Source organism: Pagrus major, chromosome 3 (genome assembly GCF_040436345.1).
Source record: "Pagrus major chromosome 3, Pma_NU_1.0".
Lineage (NCBI taxonomy): Eukaryota > Metazoa > Chordata > Actinopteri > Spariformes > Sparidae > Pagrus > Pagrus major.
The window spans coordinates 10,718,524-10,746,512 of record NC_133217.1 but is presented as its reverse complement, the minus strand read 5'-3'; the positions used below and the strand labels follow the sequence as shown (position 1 = coordinate 10,746,512).

Below are 27,989 nucleotides of genomic sequence, written 5' to 3'. Positions count from 1 at the left end.
ATTTGAGTCCAAACTTCATCTATGTGCTGGCACTAATATTATTTCCTAAGCGATTATTGGTCATGTCAAAATGCAGAGAAATGCACAGATTTGTACTAAAGTCTTCAAACTTTCTTAATGTATGGGTGGGGGTGGGGGGCCAGGACCTCAGTATTTCTAAAATCCTGGCTATGGCCCTGCTATTGGCTATGAGAAGCAGGTAATTTTCAGTTATCGGTTGAAAGAAAATCCATATAGTGCAGCTCCGTGTTTTACCTGCTAGGGAATCTGCAGCTACATAAGGAAAGTTGATACACTGAAGACAGCAGACACACTGGGGGGTCAGTTAGTCTGAGTTACCTTTTATTAGTGTTATACTGATCTGAGCATAGTTTGCTCACAAGGAAGAGTTTGATAAGCATGATGCAAAAAAACACCCTAAAGTCATTTTCAGTCGCGTAAAATGATCATGACATTCTGATTGTGTTTTTTTTTAGGTTAAAGAAAAATATGAAAATAGAGTTGACAGTACATTTAGGCACACTATTAACACATACTGTACACAGATATGCACAATTTTCATTATCATAGATTATCATAAATACTGGGGTTAAAAAAAAGACAAGCCTTCCTGTATGGAGAGGTGTGCAGATAGTTAAAGGTGACACCTCCTCCTCCACCATGGGGACAAAATATTCACCTCCCAGTAAGAGAGGCCCAAGTTCATGTCCTCCTGCTCAGCCAATCAGAGTCCACCAGGGCTGCTCAGTGCAAGCAAATCAAAGCAGACGAGGGAGTTTCCATCCAATGGCTGCAGCAGAATGGGGCTCCTTCCAGCCAATGGGAGAGGCTTTCCCACAGTTGCTACGTTAAGTGCTCATTAGCAGTGATTCCATTGGTCACAGGACATGGCTCTCCTGTGAGCCTATGGGACAGGAGGAGAAGGGGCGAGGGATGGTCCATCCAGCAGTCAGTTCATACCGACAAAGATCTGTTCACACTCAACAGAACAGGCTTGAATGCATAAAACGCCACTTATGAGTTAAAAAGAAGCTGTTGTCTGAGACTGCCTTTCAACTAGCTTTAGCCCAATGAGCTAATCATCAGGCTGCGACGCAGAAAACCCCCTGCCACTGCCCAGCCCATACCCAAAACACGGATTCTGTACGGGTGGGTGAGGGATACGTGGAAAATATCCCCCACACACCAAAAACAAAAGAAAAAAACTCAGACTTATAAAACAAGTCTGTAAAATAAACATTGTACTTTTACAACAACGGAATGTTAAGTTGTTGGGATAAGAAGACATTTGAGGGGAAACTTCTTTCATTTTTTCTACTGTTAAAACAATATGAATTACTTTTCTCAGTATACGATGATTCAAAATGCACATGCATTAAAAGAAAAAAAATATTGCACAAAATTAAAGACATTTTCTCTGAATTAAAGTGATTAGGGATATATCTCCATATCTCTATCTTTATTTCCTTGTAACGTTCAGTCGCGTGGAGGAGCGCTACCTCTGGCGTGCGTCTCTTGGTCAGTATATACTGTATGTAGTTTTAAGGCTGGTTCACTAGCTCACACTGGCACAGTTTCTGACTGAAGAGGGTTGCAACTTTGTGCTAAACACACACACACACATTCACACACAATTCTACACGAGCCAAATACAGACTAGACCATAGAGTACATTCTTTGACGGTGCGCTTGGACAGCCCATGTGTCCTCACAGCCTCACCTTTTAGGTAATGACAAGATCATCTTCGAGTTCTCTTTCCTCACACGATTAACGATATGAAGCACAGTTATGTTCAGAGTATCCCGACGTCAAACCAGTGCACACACACGTATGGAACAGCATGAGCTTTGGTTGTCACAGTTCATGACAGTAGCGTTAAAGGGGGATGTGGCCTATTCTTCGAGGATCACGGGTGGTACAGATGATGAAACACTTTGGGAAAGAAAAATAATTCTCATCATTTCTCACGAGAAGACGATAAAAATCTAAATCATCCTTTTGACCCACATTTGTTCAGTCACATTTTTTTAAAACAGCGCCTTCTGAACCCAGTGCGATTGACATATTTGGTTGCTATGAAAACAAAACATCATTTGCATGTTAGCAAGTGTGCAGCTTTTGCAGATAAAATGTCTACAGCATGAGGGTAAGTTTGACTACAGCGGAGGAGGCCGGGTCACTCAGATGGTAGAACTGTGCCGGCCAGAAGACAGAAGCGGGAAGGTAAGGCAAGGTGTGGGTCTATGCTATCTACTCCTGCAGTTTAAAAACAATACAGTATTTGTGGTCTGCTCTCCGGACCACGAGAAAGCAGCATTGACTGGCCCAGGATAAAGCTAAACACAACTAAAAAGTCCAAAAAAGGAGGAGGAAAATATTCAAAACTAAAAGAAAAAGACTGCCATGTTCAGTCTTGGTGCAAATTACAGGATTTGTGTTTGCGCATGTGAGTGTGTGTCACAGAGTGAGAGGAGGGCAGAGTGTGTGTTCATCCTTCGGTTCTGTCTCGACAGAAATAATCAGCTGGATAATTGGAGTGTTTTCACTGAAAAGAGTGTAAGGGGAGTGGAAGGGCAGATATCACACATACACACACACACACAAACACACAGACACACAGACACACAGACAAACACAGACACACACACACACCTCAACATTCACATCAAGCCCCCCCACTCTCACTCTCAAGTCTGTGTGTGTCTAGTCGGCTCATGTCCCGCTGCCTCCGTCCTCTCCTGTCACCTCTTGAGGGAGGATGATTTGAGTTTCTGGCTGTATCTGTGGATGCGCGGCGAGCGGGAGTGCAGCTTGACGAAGAGCTCGGGGAATTTGTACTGCGGGAACATCGTTTCCAAGAAGCCCTCCAGGAAAACGTAGACTAGCCGACGGTTCATGGGTTGGTACTGGAACATGTCGAAGACGCGGAGGATGCCCTTTCTCGTGGTGTCTGCCCCAATGATGTGCTTCAGCTCATCTGAGGAAGATAGTGGAGAAGTCAGGAGAGTGCAGAAAATCTCAGGGAGGCAGAGGGGACAGTCCCATATGGTGCAGGGTGATACCTAGATTGAGTGTGTGTGTGTGTGTGTTTTCACCTGGCATGATTCCCAGCAGGCTGGTCTTGGCAGCTATTCGCGTCCTCATGCGAATGCTCTTGTCCCGACGGGGCGGCGTCTCGGCCAGAATACCGTTGGGCCAGTAGGAATCCCTATACAGAGACAGAGCCACTGAGGGTTAGTCATAATTCTTCTGACCAATCAGAGTTATCTAAAAAAAGGGGAGGGGTTACCTGAACTTTTTGACGTAATCTGCAACCTGCTCTGGTGAGGTCATGTAGTCCACATGATCCACAATTTTCCTACAGAGACAAAGGAAAGATGATTCAGATTGTGCTCTGTGTGTTTACTAAATATTAAAAGTCCTCCAGATGAAAATTCTTCATAATCCAAATGAACTTCTAAGAAATTGTTAAGAGGTTTGGTTGAATTTTGGATAATTTTAAAACCCATTAAGTGATTTATAACTAGGTTAAATTAAATGTTTCTCACTAGTCTGCTGTGTATCTACCTATATTTTATGTATTCAGTCTGCTCTCTCACCTGTTGATGGTGTCTCCATATGTGGCCCTGATGAGCTGCTGCAGCAGGTTCTTGATGTTCCTGCGCAGCCACTGATTTTTCTCCTTCAGGTCAAACACTTCATCCATCAGCAGCAGCATTACCCTCAGTGGAATGTTATCATCCACCTGGATGCACGAATAAATAAAAGCTAAATAAATAAAATCACAAGGAAGCTAAACCAACAACCAGTACCCAAAATGCCCGCTGACTCACGTTGTCATCAAGCTGAGCGGAGACTCGACAGTGTTCAGGGTCGATGTCGGTCTTGGGGAGGAGTGGAGGCACCTGGGCAAAAACGAGAACACTGGACAGTCAACGGCTGGATGAACAAACCAGTCAGAACAATAAGGAAAAGAGGAGGATTATGGGTTATTTAGAGCTGTGGAGAGGCTACAGGGCCAGGATATATGAGGACAGGAATCAATTTATTATAATGCTGCGGTTAAATCAGTCGTACAGTGTCAATAACCCTCCAATATTAAAACATCCACTTACTTCCTTTAAAGAGAATAATTCTTGCAGTTGTCAGTTGTCACTCTGAATACATATCCTCCTCCTCGTACATGTACATAATTGTCAATATAAATCCTGCATCAACCCCATGCAGCATATTCATCCAGTATTTCTTAATGGCATACTCTTTTAATGTTGCTGGCTATGGGTGATCTGAATATATATACACATACTTTCTTTTCAAATGCCATCAAACAGTACAGTCCTGACCATTTACCATTCTGCACCTTATTTATTCAGTTCTTGTTGACCTCCATCCTATCTGTATGACGATTTCTGTGGAAGTAGTGTACACTGAGAGCAATGTAAACTGGGTCAAATTCCTTGTATGTGTACACATACTTGGCCAATAAAAATAAAAATAAATCTGATTCCGATAAGCACAGCCCAGTTAGTAATTTCAAAGCTAACAGACCATGACACGAGCAAACTGAAAGAGGGACTTTTATACTGATAAAAAATAAAAATAGATTCTCTTTGTTTGGATACTATGCACTTGCTCTACGTGATGTTACCTTGAGTATGGACTGTTTAATGTCCTGGCCCAGTCTTTCTGACATGCGGCCCATGTTGTCAGACACCTTGGTCATACCCTCAGCCAGACTGTCTGGCAGGGCCTTCACAGCGTTGGACACATTCCTCATGGAGCTCCTCAGAGGATTTACAAATGTGTCTATCTGATGGGTCGATAAAACAAAAAGAAAGATTGTATTTTATAAAACCGGTCATTAATTAGTCGTCTAACTAATTAGTCGTCGGAACTAAACATCACATATTTTCATTTATTTGGTAGTGAATTAATGACACTAAAACCCTTTAAAAGATCTAGTACCTTGCGTGCAAACTCTCCCTTGCCCTTGCTGTAGGCCTTGTTCTCTAGGAAGTCGTAGACGTAAGGAATCAGGGTTGGACAGGCCTTCACCATCTCTGGGTTCAGCAGCAACTGCAACACATTTGCAAAAGTTACTCATATACACTCCACAAAATGATGCAAGGCACAAAAGCCATTCAGAAATTGACCAGTCAATAATAAGAGGTAAAACTGTTACCTGTAGGTAAGCATTGAGGTCTTTTTTCCTCTTCTCCAAGAAGTCTCTGTCCATGTTGTTGAAGGTCTTTTTCCCTGGCAGCTTGAGGATCGACGCCAGGTTCTCAAACTAAAACAGAATAAATACAAAACACTCAGAAGGAGAAATTCATGAGTATTTGCTCCATAATGTTAACTTTCATCTGAGATAGAAATGTTGCTGACTTCTGAACACACCGTTTCAGTGATCCTCATATGGAAGTCGTGGAAGTCCGAGTAGCGACGGTAGGTCTTCCAGCAGTCCTCGCTGCCGTCATGGTTGCGTCTGAACACAGTGATGGCGTACAGCGCGTAGGTTTTGCCGTGGTCGTTGCAAACCCCTGCAGCACCCCACAATCCGGGGAGACAAGCGTCAGCTACCCCGCCCGGCATTACATCCAAAATGGGAATGGAGGATGAGGGGGTAGGTGAAAGTAGAAAAGAAAGAAGGGAAAAGAAAGAAAAGCATGTACAGGTTCAAAGTGAGAGGAGGAGGAAGAGCAGGCAAAAGAAAGAATGCAGTGCAGAGGGTGTGGAGCGTGATAAAAGGGAGACAGAATGGCAGGAAAGGAGAGGGAGGGAGGAGGAAGGAAAAAGGAAAAACATAAAAAATAGTAAAGGTGATGGAATGAAAGAAATAAAGAATACAGGAACAGTGCGAAGTGACAGCAGACATAATGAATGGAGGGGGTGAAATATTGAGCGGAAAAAACATGCAGGGAAGGACGAATGGGGGCTAACAGATACCCAATATACCCAAGAAATCCATACAATCATCATGAGCAGTTGAAACACCCAAATCCCACACCGAGTGAGAGTCAAGTATGTGTTTTTTAGTTGTCAGTGTCAAGCATAACTCATGTAAGGTTTATTAATAACCCTTCAATCCTTCGTTTTGTGTTTTTCAAGCAAAAAGTGAAACACTGACTTAAGGAAAACACACAACAGGAGTGTATATTAGACTGTGTGAGTGTATCTGTGTACCTGTGTCGGAGATGAAGGCATGTAGGTGCATAGATTCATCATGGCAGGAGTTGGACAAGTCGTCCAAAGACTGAAATCACAGGAAACAAGTCGCCATTTTAAGACACAATTTGTGAACACTAATACACTATATGCAAATGTGTATTCTAAGTCCTGCAACACAAAATGAAGAAGACTGACTAGGTTAATGCTTCCTGTGGGAGAGCCGTTGAAGGATTCTCCGTCGCCGTCGTCAGATCCCCGGTAGCTCGGCTCTTTCAACATGTCCAGCTCCGCCAGCATGCGGACGTAGAGAGGACTCTGCTTGAAGGAGGGGTAGTAACGCTCATCACGTAGCATCATGTCATATACCTGGGGGTCAAAAGCGTGTGAAAGAATTTGTTTAACAGGCGGAAAACAGAGGCTGCACATTGAAAAATTCCCTCATACACAGATAAAACTGTAGAAAAGATTTTCGTACATTTCTCTGGATTTCGTCAAATATCTCTGGCGTGGGGTCGTCTTTCTGTAGCTTCTCCCCTAGTGTTGTTACGGATGCCTCATCCACCTGCACTCTGGGAGATGCCTATTGGAGGAAAGAGTGTTTTTTGGAGTGAAAAACCTTTGGTAAATACTTAAATACTGCACCACACAGGCTAAAGAATGCAGTGTTTAATTTACCCAAAAATTAAAGGAAATAACTACTGAACTTCTGATTAGCATTAATCTGCTTCACGGCTGAAATGACTTCTGCTTGCGATCTTAACACGCCTCCTACCTTGTCAGAGAGGTATTGTTCGAAGACACCCAGTGCAGCGGCCTTCAGCAGCCCCTTGGTGGCGCTGGGCTGCTTCTTGCCATCTTTCTGCCAGCCCTGCATGGCCTCCAGCTGCTGCTGAGCAGTCACCCTGTAGCCCTCCACAGTGAGCCAGAAGAACAGCTCAGCCTGGGCCCCTGCTGCCTGCATGAAGTCTGGATCAGACACACAAGAGTTGGTCCAAATGGTGTTTTGTCTAGTATGGCACTTCTGTTACACTCTACTTCGTTTTTAAAATTTGGTTGGTTTCTATTTTGGGGTTACCTTGACCCAACCATTTTTTGAACATTTTAAGCAGCTTAAATGCTACAAATTACAGAAGCAGCCATAATGTTTAGGCCCTTGGCTCCTGCTGATTTTCCACACCAGAGCTGACACAACTTGGTTTCACTCCAAGTTTGCACATACATGCACATGCGCACACACACACACACACTATGTAATCTGATCTGTAGCATGGAGTGACCTTTTAAAAACTCTGACGAGAAGTGTGCCTAACGAGACAGGTTGGGGTTATAAAATCTAGAGAAATGGAATAAGTTATGGATTATAAAGAAGATTAACAGAAATGTTCAGGATTAAGGCCTCGGCATGACTACGGTGACGTTTGGCATCCGTGATGTATGTGATGATGCATTTCCAGAATTACCCATGAAGAACTGCAGGGCTATGTTGTGGATGAGGATGTGATCCAGTGGGATAACACACAGCTTGCCAAAGTTGGCTGCCAGCTTCAGGGCATCCACCTCCTACACAACACAGGAAGGAGATGAACAGAGTCTGGTTCACAGATAAAACTAGAGTTTTGAACTAGCAGACTCCAAACGATAAAACTTAACTAACAAACTGGCTCTGAACAGTTCCAGTATTTTACCATCATGCAAACAAATACTAATGTATGTTTTTACTGGATCCTCTAGTGTAAGCACCAACAGGTCATGCTGCAGTTTCTCACCTTGCCGGACTGTAGTCTCTGGATCCTGGTCTCACACACCTTCTTCACAAACAGAAGACTGTTAATCTGGTTCTTGATCACATTGATGTCTAGAGGACAGAAAAACAAAGACATCGAAGGAGGAAAGGAAAGCAAAACTTAATGTATGTGCTTCATGCCTCCCTACAAACACGACAAATAAGTTTCAAGTGTATCTGCACTTGTATTTCAATATGAAAAAAAGGCCCACCATCTCCGGCAGTGTCCAGGGAGCGGAGGTACTGCAGCTCCTCCAGCACCTTGTCTTTGACGGCCTCCAGCTCCGCAGGCTTGTCCGTCAACTTCAGGATGTTCATGAAGGCTTCGTAGTTGCAGCTGGAGTCCCGGATCTGTACAACACCACATACATTTACACATCTGCAACGTTTCTGCTCCGATTTCATTTGCATTCTTGATCATTTTTATATTATTTTTAATGAAAATAATAAACTTTACTCATATTGCACTATTCTTAACAAGGTTACAAAGTGCTTCACAGAAAAGGAGAAAAAATAAAAAAAAACAGCAGATAAAATCATCAGATAGACATGGCCAACAGGCAGGGCTCAACAATAAGGATTGCCCGAGGGAAGTGAAATGCAGAATAGTAAATATAGCAAAGCAACTTGCTTTGCATTTATGCCAAACTGTGTCTTTGTTCTGATTCATTTACTTCAATAAAGATTAAACATGACAATTAACTGTAATCTTTAAGGAAATTAAAGCTTTATAGAATTTTTTTTTTTTTTTTAAACAGTAACTTTGAAACCCCATAGGTCAAAGGTATGTACAAGTGTAAGTGACTCACCATCCAGATGACAAACTGGTTGATGTAGTCTGGGTCGCTAAGCTGGTTGATCAGAGGAAGTAGCACACCACGTGCCAGCACCTCCTGAAAGAAAATATCACAGTGCATCTTCAGTACGCTTGTAACAATTTACACTACAAACATGGTGTCATGGTAGTCTATTCAGGAGCATTTTGTTGTTGGAAAGTAATACTCATAGCTGGCTGGCAGCCAAAGTGGCAGCATGTGGCTCAACTATGATAAATCAACAACACAGGTTGTTTGACATATTGTGTGACTGAATATGTGATTCTGCGCCTCATATTCACATCTCAGATTGATGAAGCTGTGATCGTCTGACACGCTGTGTAAGTGAGAGTGTTTGTTTATCCTATGTGCACTCACCCTTAGGAAGTATCTCATGTTCTTGTTGTGGAAATCTCCAGGAGGTAGTAACAGATACAGAAGCAGCTCGCACAAGTCTCGAAGAAAACCTGACACACACACACACACACACAAACACACACACATCATGTGTTTAGTTTTTGCAAGCTGCAGCATCAAACGGCAACACATTTGTGCTAACAGTTCCTCATTATAGTGTGAACTATAAGGCTCGTCACGCTGCACAAGTGCGTTTACCTTCTTCGTCTTTGTTTGAAGTGCACACCACGTCTCGACAAATCTTCCTCTCCATCTCCACCTCGGCCTCAAAGAAGGAGTCCACCAGCTCCTCTGTTATGTCTCCTGTTAAGACACCACAATGTAAAAAATCTCATCATCCGGATGAGACGAATTAGAAGAAGAATTTTTCTGCACCACGATTTTAATCAAGTCAAGAAACTTGGATTAAACTCAGAACAAAATTATTACAATCATTGCTAAAGACAAGCTAAATGCAAAATATACTAACAACTACTGTGAGTGAAAATGCAAGTGTGTATGAATGTGTCTGCTTACTTTGCTTGTCCTCTCTGTCGGCGAGGCGGTCCTGGGCTTTTCTAAAGACACGTAAATGGGTGGCAAAGTCGTCCACCAGGCGAGTGGTGAAGTAAGGCTGCCAGTCCACCTCTTTGGACCTTGACACATAAACACAAGCACACATATAATGAGGATTACTTAAAAAAACAAAACACAAAACATTCAATATCGAGACAGAAATTGCATGCACGGCTATGTGTCTTGTACCTTGTAGAGAATTGGACGAGGGCATTCTGCAGCGTCTGCCTGATCTCCAACAAGAAGGACTCATCCTCGCTCAGAGTGTAGTACCAGTACTGGATGTAGTCTCTCAGAGCAAACTGGATCACCTACAGAGACAAAGCAACATGGAGGAGGAGGAGGAAAAAAAAGAAATTCAGTCAAGATGAGATGGTCTGAGCAGAGCTGAGAGTAAATACTGTTTTCGAGGAGCGAGCTAATTAAATGCTGCACCACGTTTGAGTGTGAGTTGGGTAAATAAATCAATCAAAGTCTGTTGATTGTCAGTGTCCATTAAAAACATCCAGAGAAGAGATTACTGGGCTATTAGGTCTGAGGAAACCTGAGTAACCTACTCATTAAGTTGTGCTATGGTGCACACAGCTGAGTAGTAGTACGTAAATCAGGCCAATACATGAATCAGTGTAACTGTCAGTATATGCTGCTACTGGTATGAGCTGCACAGGGAAAGAGGATTTCATCACAAGAGTTTATTAGAAACTCTGTGTTTATATCCAAAAGCATGCAGTCAGGGCTGTATGTTTTTATTTTATTCTCTGTGCTTTGTATTTTCTTTTTATAGTAAGTATTCTATATTATTTGTACTTTCTTTTCATTATATTTGGGATGTTTCTTTTTCATTCTGTAATGTTAAGAAGACAAATTGCCCCTGTGTGCAAAATGTGCTATAGAAATAAACTTGCTATTAAAAAGGACAAAGAGAATGTGCCAGAAAATGACGACTACCGATGACGCAGGTTCACATGATGTCACATTTAGCTGTGCGAGATCTCAGGGTTCACATGTTGCTGAAATGATTAGTGTGCATTTCACGGGCAGGAAGGGAGAACAGAAGCACCACAGTAGAGCAGTCAGTGTCACCTGACCATCACAAACTGCTGTGTCTGCACTTAACTCTGCTGGCCACGCTGCTTTAGTGAGGTGAACATGCTAAAAGTATGTATGTGTTGTAACCACAGGGCGGGGAGGAGAGAATAAAGTGTGACCAGCTCATCTTCGCTGTGTGCAATGCTGACTGACAGCTGGAGCATCATTTAGAGGATCTACATATGAATGTGTTCAGCTGAAAAATATTCTGAGTCAATTACGAGCAGATTCACAGCCAGAGAGTGGAAATACTACATGACAGCAATGCAACAGTCTTTTCCTTTTGCTTAAGCCTCATGATGACAACACTGACAGCTCAACAGTACGGAAACTTTCAGTTCCACTTTCTGTCAGGATGGAAAAGACAGACAAGTTTTCTTTTGGAAAGTATGTCTGATAAGATTTTAGAAAGCCACATGAGCACATAATCTGCTTACATGACTTAACTACTGTAATCTAGAGTTCATTTAAATATTGATTTGTATACATTGTATTTTACTACAATACATTAAAAAAAATCCCACTTAAAGCAGTTTATTAACTATTTATACAAAGGAAACCCCCATTTTTTCCTGATGGTTGTTATAAAGACAAAGAGAAGAAAACAAGAAACAAGAAAGTAGCGCTCCTTGCACCAGGATGAAGACAAAAATAAGAAATTAACCAACGTAAAACAATCAAGTCAAGATGGAGAATTATCCTGTCAGCAACATTTCTTGTTTGCACAAAGTATAATTCAATTAAGCTTCAACTTCATTTAATTATTTATCATATTTTTCCTAAAGCTTTTGGTTTATTATATATTTTTACAACAGACAAAATCAAGCATCTATCAGCTGACAGACATTCTGCTCAAGAACAACTCCAATGACACTTAATACAAAGAACCAACTTCCTGTGAACTTGAGACACTTTAGGCATTGGGGGGTAATGCAGTGTTTGACAGAGATGATTACTTTATGGCTTGAGGCCGTGCAGCTGCTGACCTGCACCGGCTGATGGGCCAGACAGTGACTTAAGTCGGCCGGTGTCCAAAAAAATCTGGAGTGTTACCATTTGTCATCCAGTCACAATCCTGTAATGTTCTCTCCTGTGCTGCTGTCCCATTAACACCTGTCCATCGCTTTTTATGACCAATCACTCAGCTTTGCCGCCTCATAGCTGAGCGAAGTGTACAGTGAGCACTTCAAAGCCAAAGGAAATACTTTCTTTCACAGTTCACAACATGCACTTGTAATTGTAATTGTAATTAGGGCTGAACAATATGGTAAAAAATTATAGTTTATATTGTGATTTTTTTGAGCGATACCGCGACTGCGAAATGATTCACGATTAGTGGGAATGATCATTTCAAGCTGAAATCAACTACTCCTCAAACCCATGTCAACAAAAACTGAACATTATGACCTTCATGAAGGAAGGATTCACTGCTGGACTGTTGCATTAGGTTGCATTAGCTGCATCAAGTTGCCACTGAGTGTAAATAGATTTGGGCAGAATATTGATCATAGTTTTTTTAATCTCGTCATAAAGCATTGAAATCTCTGTTTCTCCAGCTTCATAGTCAAAAGTCGAACATGCTGATGGTGAAGCTTTATCACAGTATGTATCACATACATGACAAAAACACAAGACACACCTGTTGTAGTGGTTCATCTATGAAACTGGAGCCAGTCAGTCTCCTGTCAATCTTTATGGGCTTCATCTCCAGCTTCATCTCATCCAATGTCTGAAGGAGACAAAAAGAAACACAGAAAGATGAAAGACGTAGTGAAATGTGAGCAATCAAATCAGTGAACACTTTAATGATCTGCATAGTAGCTGGCAAGTGTACTACATCAGCAAAGGGACTTGATTAACAACTAATTAATGGGTTTATGGAGGCAATGTCAAAATGTGTGTGTTTACCTTCAGTATACCAATTTGTGTGGGTGGCAAGTAAGAGTGCTCGCACTTCTCCAGGTGTCTCTCTGAGTTGATCTTTCCATAGAGCAGAGTGACCGCAAAGCCCCTGGAACACAGCAGAGAGAGAATGAGAGAAGAGCTACAAACTGATCTGTCAGGCTCCTGTACAGAGTTACTGTGAGACTGCATGCTTATTCAAAGAGACGATTAATTGTTTCAAGCTCTTCCTGCTCACCCTCCAATGAAGCAGAAGACATAAAAGGCCAGGTAGAATATGGCAAACGGTCCAAAGGTGACGAGGAACAGCACGACTCCAAGACCCCCCCATCCCCAGATGGACAGACTGGCCTGAAACACACAAAAAACAACAAGTTAAATACATTTCAGCTTTTACTTTAATCAGTCTGAAGATCATTAGAGCTGCCCAGAGGTAACACTGCATCCCTAACATCTGACTGATCAGGATATTTAGATCTTCTATGACTGACAGATTATGACTTTTAATATGCAGATTGCAGCCTAAGACTAGACACCAAATATATCTACTTTTATCTTTAAAGGAATCATCATCAATTCTGACTTGACTGCTCAGTGCTCACTCCATTGTGAAGGAAAATAACAATAAATCAGCAGCACTCAGATACACTCAAGATGATTAGACAATTGTAGTGTACAATGAAATCATCCATGGAGCAGAAGAAACACTATTATACACTGAGGACGTCGGCACAGGAAGAGATTACTTAAAAAGACACACACTGTGGTGTGTTGCATTGTTAGAGAGTATCACTGTGTGTGTGTGTGTGTGTGTGTGTCACATCCTATGGCTTTCCTGTTATTGTCAGTGCAGGAAACCAAGCTCTTGTTTCCAGCTAGCAGCTCTGTGTCCCAGTTTTCCACATAAATTACTCTAGTTAGTAGCTTTTATCCAATCCTATGCGATGCTAACTGTGCTACAGATGCAACCATTGCAATTCAATACGTGGCACTGCCACAGACAGTGATGAAGTGACCTCCATCATGACTGCTGATGCTTTCACATTAAATATATTAAGATAAAGTGTATTGTTCTCAATGCTCATGCATTTTCTTAAGATTATGAGTAATCAAGGAGACTGATAATCGATATTGGAACCTGATATGCATTTGCAGTAAAAATTAAAATCTTTGTATTAAAATTTAGAATAACCAGTGTACAATTAACTCAAGTACGATTCTGAGGTACTTTACTTGAGTATTTTCCTTTTTCTGCTAGTTTATACTAGTAATTTAACAGATACTAGTTACTTTGCAGATTCAGATTATTCAGTGTTCATAGGCTATTTCAGTGATATCACCGTGTGGTGACTACAGACAGTAGAGTCAGAACCAAAGTAAAACATTTTTAAATTAATTTATTTCATGCTGTCTGTGCATAGCCTCATGTACTCGCTGCATTTTAGGTAGTATCAGAGGCATTTATGATACCATGGGGGCCTGAATCCTCAGTCCAGATCATCCTGATCATTTACAAACCGTGTTATCATTACAGGTAGAAGCTGGACTGAGACCACACCATGCAAACCTTAGCAGATTACTATGATTTATCCAGTGTAATGACGGGATGTGAAAAGTGCAGTTATCTACACAGAGGTGGTTAAACACTCCCACACTTCATAAAAGGTCACACTCTGACCATCAGATAGAGTCACTGACAGACATCACTATGATCAGCAGTGATGATCTTCGACTGCCCTACATTCACACGAGAGTTCCTTAGATAAGCAGCTCCACTGATGGAGCCAGATAGGGACAGACAGAGCGTTCTCAGGACACTCAGACATTGTTCTTTCTGCCAAGGCCAGCTATGGACAATCGGATAGTTCACACACATTAGACTGGCTGCCAACCATGTTACATTCGGATACATGGGTCAGCCAGTGTATAATGTACAGAATGACCAAGACACACGGGAAGAACGCTAAGCAGGGCACTGTTGAGAATTATGGTCAGTATAGAAACTCGAGAACCAGGCCAAGTGCAACCTGTGGCTCTAACAACATGCAAATCCACATCGACTTCTATGTAGTCTTTTAATTTAGTTACCTTTCTTATTAATAATGCTTTATCACAATTAGGAATTGGATTTCATTAAAATTGGTTAATGTTTTGTTCCATATCATTTTTAAACATCTTATTAAGCAGAGCTGAGCTCCTGCCAGATACATGTGCATGTCTCATGACTACGATGTTTCCACTCCCAATCTGTGTCATTAAATATTGAGTATCTGCTCTCTCTCTCTCTCTCACACACACACGCATATATATATATACATACAAGTATCAGCAGCAAAAAGATCAGTGCTTGGGCCAGCTCAACTTATGGCACTGGGCAGGCCGAACATGGTACAGCATGTTGCATGTATCCTCAATGTACGAAAAATCTGCATAGGAAGGTGCATCACGTTATTTTTGAGCATTTAATTTCTAAAGAAAATACAACATTAACTGAACTTCACTGTGATAAAAGCACTACAAAGAAAAGACTGATTTATCCACAAAAATATACATTTTCCTTGGCCTATTTAATGCAGACATACATTTGTCATTTCTGTCAACATTTGTCATGACCTGAAAGTGCTAGTTGTTGTTCCCCCCGCTTTGCTAACGGACAGTCTCGGTCAGTGTGGATATCTCTATTCAAACTGGCCACTTTTGTTCATGGTGCTCTGTGGTAAATGCAGAGCATGACAGGTTACAATGAACAAAAGATCTCAATCGGATCAGGCTTCATAAACCTGATACTACTCAATTAAAAAATGACTTGATTGGCTCCAGATCAGATCCTGCAGATCAGCTTGTGACATCTCGAGTCACCACCCCAGCTGCGCACCAGCTGATCACACAGCACACTGGAAAAATTAAAACCTGATGCTGACGGCTGTCGTCCTCACTGACAGCCGTCGGCATCAGGTTTTAATTTTTGCTGACTGACCCCGACTTCATTAACCAAACTACTCCTAAACAAGTTGTTGAGAGTGTAGGCTGTGACAAGACAGCAGGACTGGTTTTAAACATATGTGTTGTCACTCGTCACATTAATAGAACAATAGCACCTCTGAGCACGCCTTGGAATAAGTGACGTACAGCAGACAGTCACTTCGTTTAGAAAGCTGGTTGTGGGAGAAATCAGGTTAGGGGAGGAAATGGAGCATGTTCTTATGTGCTGCAATTACCCTTTCACACACATTTACATGTAACTTGACAGTACTGACTTCTCTTCTCTACCTTGTATTGAACAGAGGCTGACGTATATTAATTATATTAGTTTTGTAAGACGTTGCAGAGGTTTGCTTTTTTGTTGAATCTTCTGGACTGATGCAAGGGAGGTCACATTTATTTCCTCACTATAGAAAGCATCTTATTTAGACTTATTAGATTGAATTTCAGTCTACAAAATTAAATATTGTGGATAAATGGAAGACCCACTATGTAAAAAAAAACACAACATACAGTATAATCCTACATGGCCAAGATCAGGTCTAACAACAAAATGCTGCTAATCAAGTTTCTCTAAATCTTTAACCCATATTAAGAAAAAAGGATTCTTACAGACATGATGTTCAAGAAATTAGATTATTGCAAAAAAACTGTCATAAACAAGTGTCTTGAGTGCACATGACAGCAGAATGTGTCCAAACTGGCTTGACTACCCCCTCTTTTTCAAGTCATGACTGGCTGGGACAGAGTCAGTAATAGCAGGTTTAGCAGGAGAATAAAGCTGGACAAAGAAGAGAACTATTGTTACAGTTGAGCTAGGAGTGGTAAAAAACAAAGGAATGCTGCTCAGTTTATTCCCTGGCAGCCACAACTTTAACCATCTTAAATGAGTTGAGTGTCCTGAACTCTGACACTTCCCAAGGCAAATATAGCACTGTTATCAGCCACAATGTTGTCGCCATTGACAAGAAGACCAAAGTAAACTCGAGGCAATGACTTTCATGCAAACCTTGAAGAACAGCTTGACCTATAGTAACACATCTACTCTGTTTACCTTTCTCCAACGCAGTTATCACACAGGAGGAAGTTGCTACAGCGTTCAGAAGCTTCCAGTTGGCTCAGTCATCACTGACATATTTACTACCACCATGTAGTAAAGGTAGGCACGGTGACAAGTGACTGCCTTACACACACACACACACACACACACACACACACACACACACACACACACACACACACACACACACACACACACACACAAAAGTGTGATGATTACATCTTCTAACTAAGCCTGAAGCTGAAACCTTTCATTGGCATCCTCCTTGGGGAGAAGGATCCATAATTATTTTTATTATTGATTAATCTGCAGATTGTTTACATGTTAATTTTTTTATGTCAACAAAAACAAAACCCAAAGACTCTTCAACCCCAAAACCCAAAGACTGTTCAACCCAAACAATCTATCATAAATGATAAATAAAAGCCACAAATCCTTACATTTAAGAAGCTGGCACCAGCAAATGTTTGACATTTTTGTTTGAAAAAAGGCACAATTATAAAATAGTTGGGCAATTTGTTTTCTTTCCGTCGACTAATCCATTTACTGACCAATTGTTGCAGCTCTAATGAATTTCTGTATCAATTTAATTTTAAGAAAGCAGTTTACTAACAGCTTTTTAAAACAGTGTTTTAATGAAAAGTAATGGTTTCTTATTGTGACATTTGCCTTTTTCTTGGTGTGAAGTCAATGTTCAACTGCAAAGACACACTGTCCGTTCACCGTCCATCAAACTAAAGGCAATCATTCACTAAGAAAGTATTTGAATGTAGTTCAAATGTGTAACATAAGTCTGGTCTGACGTCAATGCTGCCGTTGAGCAGCAGTGAATGTGAACGCTATCAGTGTAGGCCTGTGTAATGAGGCTGCGGAGGCTTGGCTCTGTAGGACAGATGATAACCAGCACTCTTGAGTCATTACAGCTTACACAGGGTTTTAACATGAACCATCTGTTCCAGTGATTAACACCCAGGCCCATCGGGAACGCACACATCTAAACATCTAGGCAATTCCTTATGCAACCCAGACACACAGAAACATGAGTGGAAAAATACTTTGAGTCTCTGAACAAGATATTTGCACATACAGACGGACATATATGTTGTTGTTTCTTTTGTTCAAATATAATTGATTAGGTCAACTGATCACCCATCCCCAGTGATAAAACACTTTGTGATAAAGATGATTAGCTGTATCAGGATAAGGGCCAAGGATTAAGTAGAGAAATATTCACTGTTCTCTTTACTTTACTACACTAAAATACTATAATAATAATATTTATTCATGTCTAGCTCTGCTTTCATCAGCCCATTCTTTCTTTCTCTCTGAAACACAGACTTGAGCAGCCGCAACTTGAACTGTGCATAATCTAAATGTTTTAAAGCACTGCCACATAGAGTTTTGTGCAGCGCTCCGCTGCTGGACGTCCTTGACTCCAGGCACATTCAGACATGCACACGCAGCCTCTTATCAGTGTCTTGGAGATTATCATTTCCCAGATTTTTTGGCGCGACTGGAAAACAAATCTGTGCACACACACAACTGTACACACATACTTCACACGTGAGAGAAGAACTGCTCATGGGTGGATATTGCTATTTTTGTTACCCATCCACAGGTCCATAATGCTAAGATGGAAACCCTGATCAGTGTGGTCATTGGTCGGGAGGTTAACTCAGCCTATTAAAGCGCTCCCTGTGGGAGATCCATGGTTAATGCCTGAGAGGGAATGAAAGTGAATGGGGCTGGCCTAATCCACCAGGACCACCACAGAAGAAAGAGCTACCGAATTAGCCGTGGGATTACATCTCAAGAATCAAAAGAGCATAGAAGTGAAAAGTTAAAAAGCATCATTAAAAGATCCCCTACAGATATGTATTAAGACATACTGTATATACAAACAGTCTGCTTAGAACAATATGCGTCTGATATGTTTTTGTTCACCATAAAAGTATAATTTCCACATTAACATCCTTAAAAAGGCATCAACTCCCTCTATCTCATTAAAAATTCCAGAATATTTTAATAATACATAAAGGAGCTGACATTGCAAAAGTTATCCTACTGGACATAAGATGTCTACTACTTCACTGAAACGTCCATTGTCAGTGTATGTGCGCTGGGAGCTTCAAGTTTTTACATCATACATTTATAAGTTCCAGACTGGACCAGGATTGACTTCCAAACTATTCGCGATGTTGCAAATCATGCTCGAAAGGCTGCCTCTTAAAATCAGATTTTGATAAGCGCTGAGAAGATGAACACTTTCAGTAGATTAATGTGAAAACAGCCTTATAATGTCAAACTCTAGACATACATCATTCGGCACAGTAAAGGTCACACATCCAACTGTAGGGACGAAAACACAAGAAGAAAGAAAAGAAGGGAAGAGAAAAACACGTTTGACTGGGGTGGGTCTTTAAATTTAGTTATTGTTGTCTGTTTCTTAAAAATACTTGCAAATCAAACAGGAGTGATGGGAGAGTCCAGAGCTGGGTTTCACTTTCGGTGGCAGGTCTACTCTTTTGTTTACATTTGGAAGCTGATGTCAACATGTAACACTGAGAAATGTGAGGCTGTAAAACTTACAACTTACACTAACAAACTGAATCAAAATGTTTCTACAAAATTTCACCCTGGTATGCTGTCCTGTTCTCAGGCTGGCTGAAATCTCACCAGCGTGTCTGAGCTGTTCTGTCATCTGAAGGTGGTCGAATCACCGACAGCCCACACGAACAAGCCGCTTGCTAATTCAAAACCTGTGCTGGGCAATCCCCTACAAACAAGCCGTTTGCTATCATTAACTGATACAGAGTTTAACATTAGGAGCAACGAGTACAGCAGGAGAGCAGACAAGGCCAGCATGACTCCACTTTTCAACAGGCCAACAAGCTCACAAAGAACAAAGCACCTCTCATCTGAAAAAGTATAACCTGAGATGATTTGGCAAACTGCTCTTCTTTTGTTTTATTTATTTTAAATATAACAAGTAGGGTGTGTGAAAGTATGCGAACATACTGTGTGCTCAGTAGTACATTTACAGTGTGTACATTGAGCCTCTAAACAACAGAGAGAGAAAGAACAGTTTATGATCAATACCTTGAACGGACTATAATCTTTGGCCCTGCTCACATTTTGCACTTGAATGCATTTTGGATGATCTGATCACAGGTGGAGAGCTGTAACTAAAAAGAAATCTGACAATGCAAGGAAGCACAAGACCTTCTGTGTCATGGACGTGGTGATTACGGATACATGTGAACACATGTAGTATGGATGAAAAATAATCAGAGAACAATCTGACACCGATTCAGATATCTGAACTTTGTGTAGTGGCCTATACAGAGTATCAATCAGATACTAGTGAGGAAAAAAACACAATGGCTGCTTGCGCAGTAAAAAATCCGTTAAGTTGCATACAGGTGGTTCAGGGTCCTGTTTCTAATGAATAACTTACTTTGCTTCAGATTGGTTCATAGACTCATGTACTTGCCGATCCGCATTCCAACATTTCAGCAAGTGTCAGTGGCATTTCCGATACTGGTAACAGTATCAGAACAACTCTATGAAAGAAAGAGTGGAGAAACCCTGACGCTTTTGGCTGATATGATGAAAAACTCCATCACCGAAGCATCATCAGCATTGCTACTTTTCTGACAATTTGTGGTGGCCCTACAACTTACATACATCTCACAAAAAGAGTCTGCGACCATCCATCTACTCTTTAGCTGTATGGTTGAGCTCCAATGTGGTATGACCTGCTCCCGTGAGCTGTAGTATGATACTGCAAACTCCAATGTTACCCTGAGGAGGGGGAAGTCAGTCAGTCAATGAGAAACTTCTCCAGGTATGTGTATCCAGAGGTTTATGTTATTCACCCAAGGTCCCAACCAACTAGGAGGTATACTGAATCCCACCCTCTGCAATATAGGCGTCTGCATCAACTGTGTCACCCTAAATTTGTTTGTTTCTAGTTTTGTAGCTCTTAAACTTTAGAGTCAAAAGACAAAGCTGATATGTAAGATGAAGCAAGATCCAATCCTGAAATGTGAACTTCATTCTGTGTCCCAGAATGACCTAGACACACTGTGGATATATCTGGATTCAATTAATTACATCTAATTCTTTAAGGTGTCAGCCTGTTGGCAGGGCAGCCTCTTTTATTGACTGAAGTAGGTAGAGGTCTACTAGGTGACAAACAGGCCTGATGTGAGGGCGTGCTGGCCTAAATGTCCACCAAGCTTTGATTAAGACACCTTAATGAGATTTAGCCAGGGGTGAAAAGCACTGAGAAAACTTTGTGTGTCTGCAAATGAAGACACAATGCACTCACATCCCCCTACAACAAGCTAACTCAGTGCACCAAGGTCTTTTCATCAATCTATGTGGGTGAGTGAGCCATTTGCTCAAAAGGAGTTAATCTCATTCAGACAGAAAAAAAGAGTCCATGCCAACGTCTACAAACAAGCTTGATCGTACTATCAAATGTGCAACACAACTTCCAATTGAAATCAAATCAATTTTATTTATATAGCCCACAATCACAATCACATTGCCTCAGCGGGCTTTACAATCTGTACAGTGAACGACATCCTCTGTCCTTAGATCCTTGATTCAAATGAGGAGAAACTTCCCATATTACGAAAAAACAACAACATTTTAACAGAGGAAAAAAAAGAGATGGAAGAAACCTCAGAAAGAGCCACAGAGGAGGGGATCCCTCTCCCAGGACAGACAGACATGCAATATATGTCTAATACAACTTTGCAACTTTAAAACACAAGTGCAACAATCGCATTACAACCTACTATGCAAATGCTTTTGACAAGTGACAAGTGTGTAAGACAAAAGCCAGGGGCTTTTTATTAGCAGATGCAACAGCTGCCTACACAAGATCTGGGATGATAATGACACAATAGCAAGTGAATCTACTGTAGACCTTGCTTTATATCTTAAATCCACAGTATAGATGTCACTACAAAGCTGGTGTGAAGCCAAAACTCATCATAGGATGCTCCAACACAAGCCCATAATTTACTTGAGACTAAAGGTTAGCAGAGAACAACAATTTGCAGATAGCTACTGAGCTATAGCTTAACACCTGACTGCACGTTACACAGAAATCAGTACTCCCTGCCAGACATACAGAAGAGTGCAGTGCCAGCTAAAGCCTCATTACTGAGGCTAAACCTGTACTTAAACTGCTGGAGAGATGCCTAGGAGGGGGTAAGGTCACCTGCGACTCAGGTGAGGTGGACAGTCTAGTCTGTTTGCTTGCTTGTCACATCAGCAGATGCAACGGTCAGTACAGTCTATATGAAATCAGTTAACCAGCGTGCATTGAGAAACTGCATCACGTGAAGTGTGGCAAAACGACAATGTCATCACATGTCAGCCACAAAACGACTTGTTAGTCTGCGTGACCACAAAGCTAAGGAGTAATCTGTATAACCACTGACCAGCAACAATGGACTCAAGACAGCCTATTAATATTTGAAGGCAAGCCTGTGTTAGCCCATTTGTTTGTGTCTGACAGGAGAAGGGAGCTATTCAGAGCCAGGCTGACAGGCTGCTGAATGTCACTGGAAACATCTCCATAGGACAGCTGTGTTTGCATGTATATACACTGAAGTAAAAGCAAAATGAGACGGAGGTGCCACAACAAACCCCGGCAGTTAGCTGTCACCGTTGAGTATGCTTAACATAACATAAATGTTAGCTAACCATGGAGAAACATCTCGATAAGCAGCAGATCGCAACTGTGCAATCTTCCTGCCACCAAACAGGCAACTTTATTTCGCCTTTAACAATATGTTCGTCTTCCCCAGCTAACGCCCAGCTCACCTGTATTTGTTGTGATGTAGAAATTCGTTGTTGAGGGACGTTACTCATAATCTAAACGCATACTACCGACACTGCCTGTGTCGAGCTAATTCCTGCACGGTGTTGACAGTGCGGGCATCCTAAGCACATCGTATTAACTCGGCGTTACCTGTGTAATCCCGGGCTGAGTGCCACTTATAGCTGCCAGCCTTTCTGGAAGCACAGCGGCTGTGTGCCGTCCTCTCCCTGTCAGGCTGTGTGGTGTTTACCTGCGGGGGCTAACGCTTAGGCGCTAGCATGCTACAAGCTAACTAGCCATGTCGGTCACTGGAAAACAAACTACTGTAACGACACACGAGTCTGTTTCGCCGGCGCCAACTTACCTCTGCAAACATCGTCTAAAAGGCTGTGCGTGCGGTGGCTCTGGCTAACCCCACCACATTGTAGCATGCGAGGAGGAGGTTATTTTCTCGGTTAAAAACGGTCGTATTTCCAATCTCCGTACTCTCTTCGGAGCGTCGCCATGTTTGCAAGGTTTATGTCTTGGGTGCCCCGTTTCTGGAAGTCGCCGCGCGATTGGCTGGAGAGCGATGACGCAGAAACACACCCGTGACTGATTGACGGACACAAATGCAGCGATAATCACGACTGACTGACCCAAATACAGGAATATTTAACCATTCATGATATGTTTTATTGATGTTTACTACAATGAATAGAATATTTATCTGTGCACATTCATCCATTTTTGATTTCTTAATATCGCATGCGTTTTCGATCACCTGTAAAGCAATGAATAGCATTTTTGATTTGTCTGAAAGCTGCTGTATAAATGAAGTTTGATTGACTGCACATGTTCTTTATACTTTATACTGTGGATATTTGCACATGGCTTTGTCATTGCTTTTTCCACATTCTTTCCTTTCTATCACTGTAGCCTAAACTTCTTTTCATTTAAAAATATATTCAACATATTTTCGACATATTTCTTACTATTTTCTTATGTTGTTTATATATTGTAACCTTATGAAACTCAATTCCCTGACCTGTCTGATAATTGCAATTTTTGCTCGAGAGAAAGATAGAACTTAAACTTTTGTTAAACACTACAGTACTGTGAAACCTTTTAGGAATAATTTAAGGCTCTTTATCTTTGATAAAATAAAATTGATGTCAGGTTAATTTTTGTTACTCTCAGTAAACCTAAAATCTAAATGCAAGCTATTCAATATATTAAATATAAAAAACATAATTTAAAAACAATGTATTTGTTCTTATTTATCTATAAATAAGAAGAATATATTTATTTTATGTCATTTTCTCACTACTTTCACATATTATTTTTATTATTGATGATAGAGACTTCTGATGTAATGGTTTATCAAATATATATCATGTCCTGTATTATTGTTTTGTTTTCTGTATTGTTGTTGTCTATGCTCAATAAAGACAAAGCATGTCACAAATACAGTGACAGTCATGACTGATTGAGCCAAAAACAATAATAATATTTTACTATTTTCAGAAATCTCTCACTCAGATTTACCACAGTGAAAAATAGGCACAAAATAATCAGCACCAACATTGGTTTGATCCCTCAAATTCAACTTGTAGCCCAATTTAACGCAATGGTGGTCATCCTGACACTAGACACTTGTCGGTCAAATAAGTGCATTATGAGAAGACCAGTCTGACCACATGGTTAACCAGTGGCTACCTGCAAACCATTGCATAATTCATTGCCTGAGTGGCACCTGGGCTGTAGCTTTCAATTCCTGGCAAAGAGAGGGCAAGAAGGTGGGGACTGAAACAGGCAGAGACAACAACTCCTTGAGTGAGCGAAGAAGATTTTTAGCTACAAGAGCTCTCTGTGTAATTCTGGGTCATGGCACCTGTCTCCAGGTGGACAGAGCCCCGGCTGGGTCACACAGCAGGTGAGGATGAAACAAAATAAAGTCTTCACTGCAGCTCAGAGTGAACTCACCAGACTGCCCATTCTTCTAACTCCCATGTGCAGACAAAAGAGACCTCCCCTGCCTCCTCATGTTTCTTCTGTCTTACCACTTGTTTCACTGTCAGTCTGTCACACACTCACAGAAACACACAGGCAAGTTATGACTGTAGACTTTATACCCACGTTTTATGATTAACACGCCTGCTGTGAGCAACACATGTGACAAGCTTATTGGTGTTTTTACATTTAGTTCTCTGACTACACCAAAGTTAAGTTAAAGTGATCTCCCATACGCGGGAAATAAGGTAACAGTAGCGTGTTGATCAACCTGTTTTGCAGGTGTGCTCACCATTACACAATGTCTGGCTTTTTAAAGTACCCACATCAAATACAAAAAAGATTTTCCATTTTATGCTATGTCTTCAAACTTCTCAACTGCACTTTCTTCAAAGGTCTCCAAACACATGTTTTAGGTAGTTTTTGCACAACCATCCCTCAGCCCTAACCAAACCTAACCTCCTAACCTGCAGTGTTGTATCTGTACCACTAGAGGTCACTATCAAACCATCACAAACTGCTGTTACAGTCTGGTTGGTTGAGTAAGAAGTATTACAAGACGTATTGCATGGCAGTCATAGTTTATACATCCATCAATCTATAAGAAGAATACAACAACAATTATCCACATACATAAAATACTGAGTAGAAAGGTTGAGAGAATTACATTCCTGTGGCCGAAAGTCTGGCAGCAAATTGCAAAGTGAGAACAACTGAAGCAGAGAACAAACAGCATGTAGAGTCCATTAATGTTGACCAGAATGGCACTCAGTACAGTGTAAACATCCGCTAAGGCCCAACAGTCCGCTTTTCTACTCACTCACACATACCTAAACACACCGGATTCCTTCATCAAGATCCATGCATTATTCCCTGAGAAATAAACAAAGATGTTCAAAAATGCCATCATCATTGCAGTTGCTTCATCTTGCAATGAAAGAAAGTGAGAACAAATTCCTGGATCTGTCTCTTTAACCAGATCCACACCAAAAGTTAATGGGGTCTATTCTGGGCTGAGACCCATCGTCCATCCAAGTTTCTTGGAAATAAATCTGTTGAGTAATTTTTGTGTAATCTTGCTGCCAAACCAACAACAAATGGACGGAGGTAGTGGAAGTAAAAAGCTAATGCAACCATCAACAAGATGAGACAACCTGGAAATAGTATGATTGTCACATATAGGTGACACACAGCTTCCTCGTAGCCCTGTCGGCCTACTTGAAGCTCCAAAACTCCTCTCGAAGCAGGGCATATTTAGCCATATTTGGGTGAAATGATGAATATTTGTCACAACATACTATCTGACACAGATGTAGATTACATGTTGCAAAAGAAAGTTTAAACTATGGCAATGCATTGTAATTGACTGAATTGAGGCTGATTGCAGCCACTGTGAATCATCATTGTGAAAAAGGAAACCACATAACAGCCATTAGATTTTTTCAAGTCTCTCTTGAAACATCAATCAGGTGTCACATGCACAGTGAAGCAGTTTTTGCTTTGGCCACAAATTGGCCATTATGATAATGAGATCCCTTCCTGTTGTTGGGGGTTCTCCTTAGTGCTCTGCGGGGCCCTAAACCACTGCCCAGAGTGCATTTGTCTCAGGCCCGTTCTGGTTTGTGCTGAATTTTGATTAGTGGTGAGAAATGTGCTTATAATACCACATTTTGTCTCTCTTTGTCGTGCTGTGGTCTCAGTGTGAGCTATGGCCTTACTGGAGCAGTTCCTGTGTGTCTTACCTGTGCCATCACCCTTAATGAGAAATACTTTTGCCAAAGAGGTTGTGTGCAAATCCCTGATCCAGCAGCACATTAGGCAAATTGAAGAGGAGACTTAAACTGTTGTGGTGAATACTAAGATGTTTTTTGGGCGACCTTTTGGCTGCTTTTGGTGCACCCACAATTGCTTGATGACTATACATCCCTTAACAACTCAAAATATATTTTCCATTTAAAGGAGTGATTTATTTATTTCCAGACTTAACACACTCTTTCGCTCTGCTTAGTAAGCCAATGACTGACCTGAGGCACGGTGTCCATGGTGGTTTGGCCTGGAGGAGGAGGACCCGTGTGTCATAGTTCAGAGGTCAGGAGGTGGAATGTGACGGCCAATGGTATTTTAATGATGAAGGAAATGTGTGTGATAGGTACATATCTTTGTTGTAGGGTGGAAACCTCACATATCCAAAATGTCACCTTTTCAAACACACCAAAATCAGCCTTAATTTCAGGGTGGCGGATTGCATTTTGTAAACCCATAAAGCATACATTTCTTCACCTGTGACACTAGATAAATGTATCTTTTGATAACTAGATATATAGATAAATAATCATCTTACGAGGTTTATTTCAAGCATTTTTGTTAGAGGCTATTTGTAGACATCTCCTAACATCTCGACAGCAATCAATAAATCAACTGCTATGACAAACACAAGAAAAATATCCAGCTTCTGTGACTGTTTCATTTCTCCAATAAGCCCATCCAATCGTCTCATACAGCCCGTTTTAAAAAACCCGACAGACTACCTGTCTGCCTGCACACACTCTGACCTATGCACTCATTGCGCATGACTGGAGTCTTCCACAAGGCTAGGCAGATATACTGCTAAACATATCGTTAGCGCAAGCAATATATTTACACTTTCTCCTCCATTCTTGTGTGATCGAGGAGGAAAGTACTGCCAATATTAACATACTAGCTTGACAGCGGTGAAGACTAACAATAGCCATGTTGGTTGTTTATGTTCCTTATGGTAATGTCAGATGTCTTCTTACATGTGAGTGAGACATGGGGTGGTTGGATATGGTTAGCGCTGTTGCTCAGTATCTAGCTAACTGAATAGCACAGAGCACACAGCCCTGGTTTCTACAATCTTACCACCCCCAGCTTTTACAAAATGCTTTTATAATGACACATTGTTCTGTCAAGTAATTCAGTTCCAATAAATGTCCTGTCTGTAGTCATATTTTGGCTAAAATATGAGTGTTTTTGAATGTATGGATGGGCAATGGAGAAGTGGATTATGCTGGTGGAGTAGTTTGAGAGGAATTCAGGCTGACCACAGCCACTGTTTTCTGTCAAAGAGGAAACTATAAACATCTTACAGCCACACTGGGTGAGAGTTTGATACTTTTGAATAATATATCTGAGGCATAGTGTCACTTTAGCTCATAAAGATAGATCAGCATTGGAAGGTTTTCACTCGACAGCAGTAGCGGAGGGAAGATGTATGAATTTGTCAGTTGTTAATTATATGGCACAATGTGTGTCCTCAGTTGCATGTATGTGTGTGTTACTGCTGAGCCTGTGGTGGCCGGGTGACAGAAGGTAGATTAGGGGTGACACTGGCTAAATGTTTGCAGATGAAGGCCCCCAATATC

General features: G+C 41.2%; 1 protein-coding gene across 1 annotated transcript; it reads right to left on the bottom strand.

Moving 5' to 3' along the window:
- Positions 1–321: 321 nt before the first annotated feature.
- snx13 (sorting nexin 13) lies at positions 322–23,107 on the bottom strand. The gene is made up of 25 exons (XM_073463165.1): positions 22,979–23,107; positions 12,969–13,081; positions 12,737–12,839; positions 12,468–12,557; positions 9,929–10,050; positions 9,701–9,819; positions 9,383–9,487; positions 9,146–9,234; positions 8,762–8,845; positions 8,165–8,303; positions 7,936–8,024; positions 7,630–7,729; positions 6,942–7,135; positions 6,645–6,749; positions 6,365–6,535; positions 6,185–6,254; positions 5,399–5,541; positions 5,184–5,291; positions 4,967–5,077; positions 4,650–4,811; positions 3,835–3,906; positions 3,601–3,746; positions 3,291–3,359; positions 3,097–3,209; positions 322–2,978 (listed from the first exon to the last, which is right to left on the bottom strand). Exons 1-25 carry the CDS (start codon positions 22,988–22,990, stop codon positions 2,743–2,745), a joined length of 2,865 nt encoding a protein of 954 aa, XP_073319266.1. The 5' UTR covers positions 22,991–23,107; the 3' UTR covers positions 322–2,742.
- Between the last annotated feature and the right edge of the window lie 4,882 nt (positions 23,108–27,989).

Coding starts and splice junctions, on each gene's coding strand:
- snx13 (XM_073463165.1), bottom strand. Junction 8,025..8,164: donor CCTGGACACTGCCGGAGATG/GTGGGCCTTTTT, acceptor TCTGTCCTCTAG/ACATCAATGTGATCAAGAAC. Junction 2,979..3,096: donor CCTGCTGGGAATCATGCCAG/GTGAAAACACAC, acceptor TATCTTCCTCAG/ATGAGCTGAAGCACATCATT.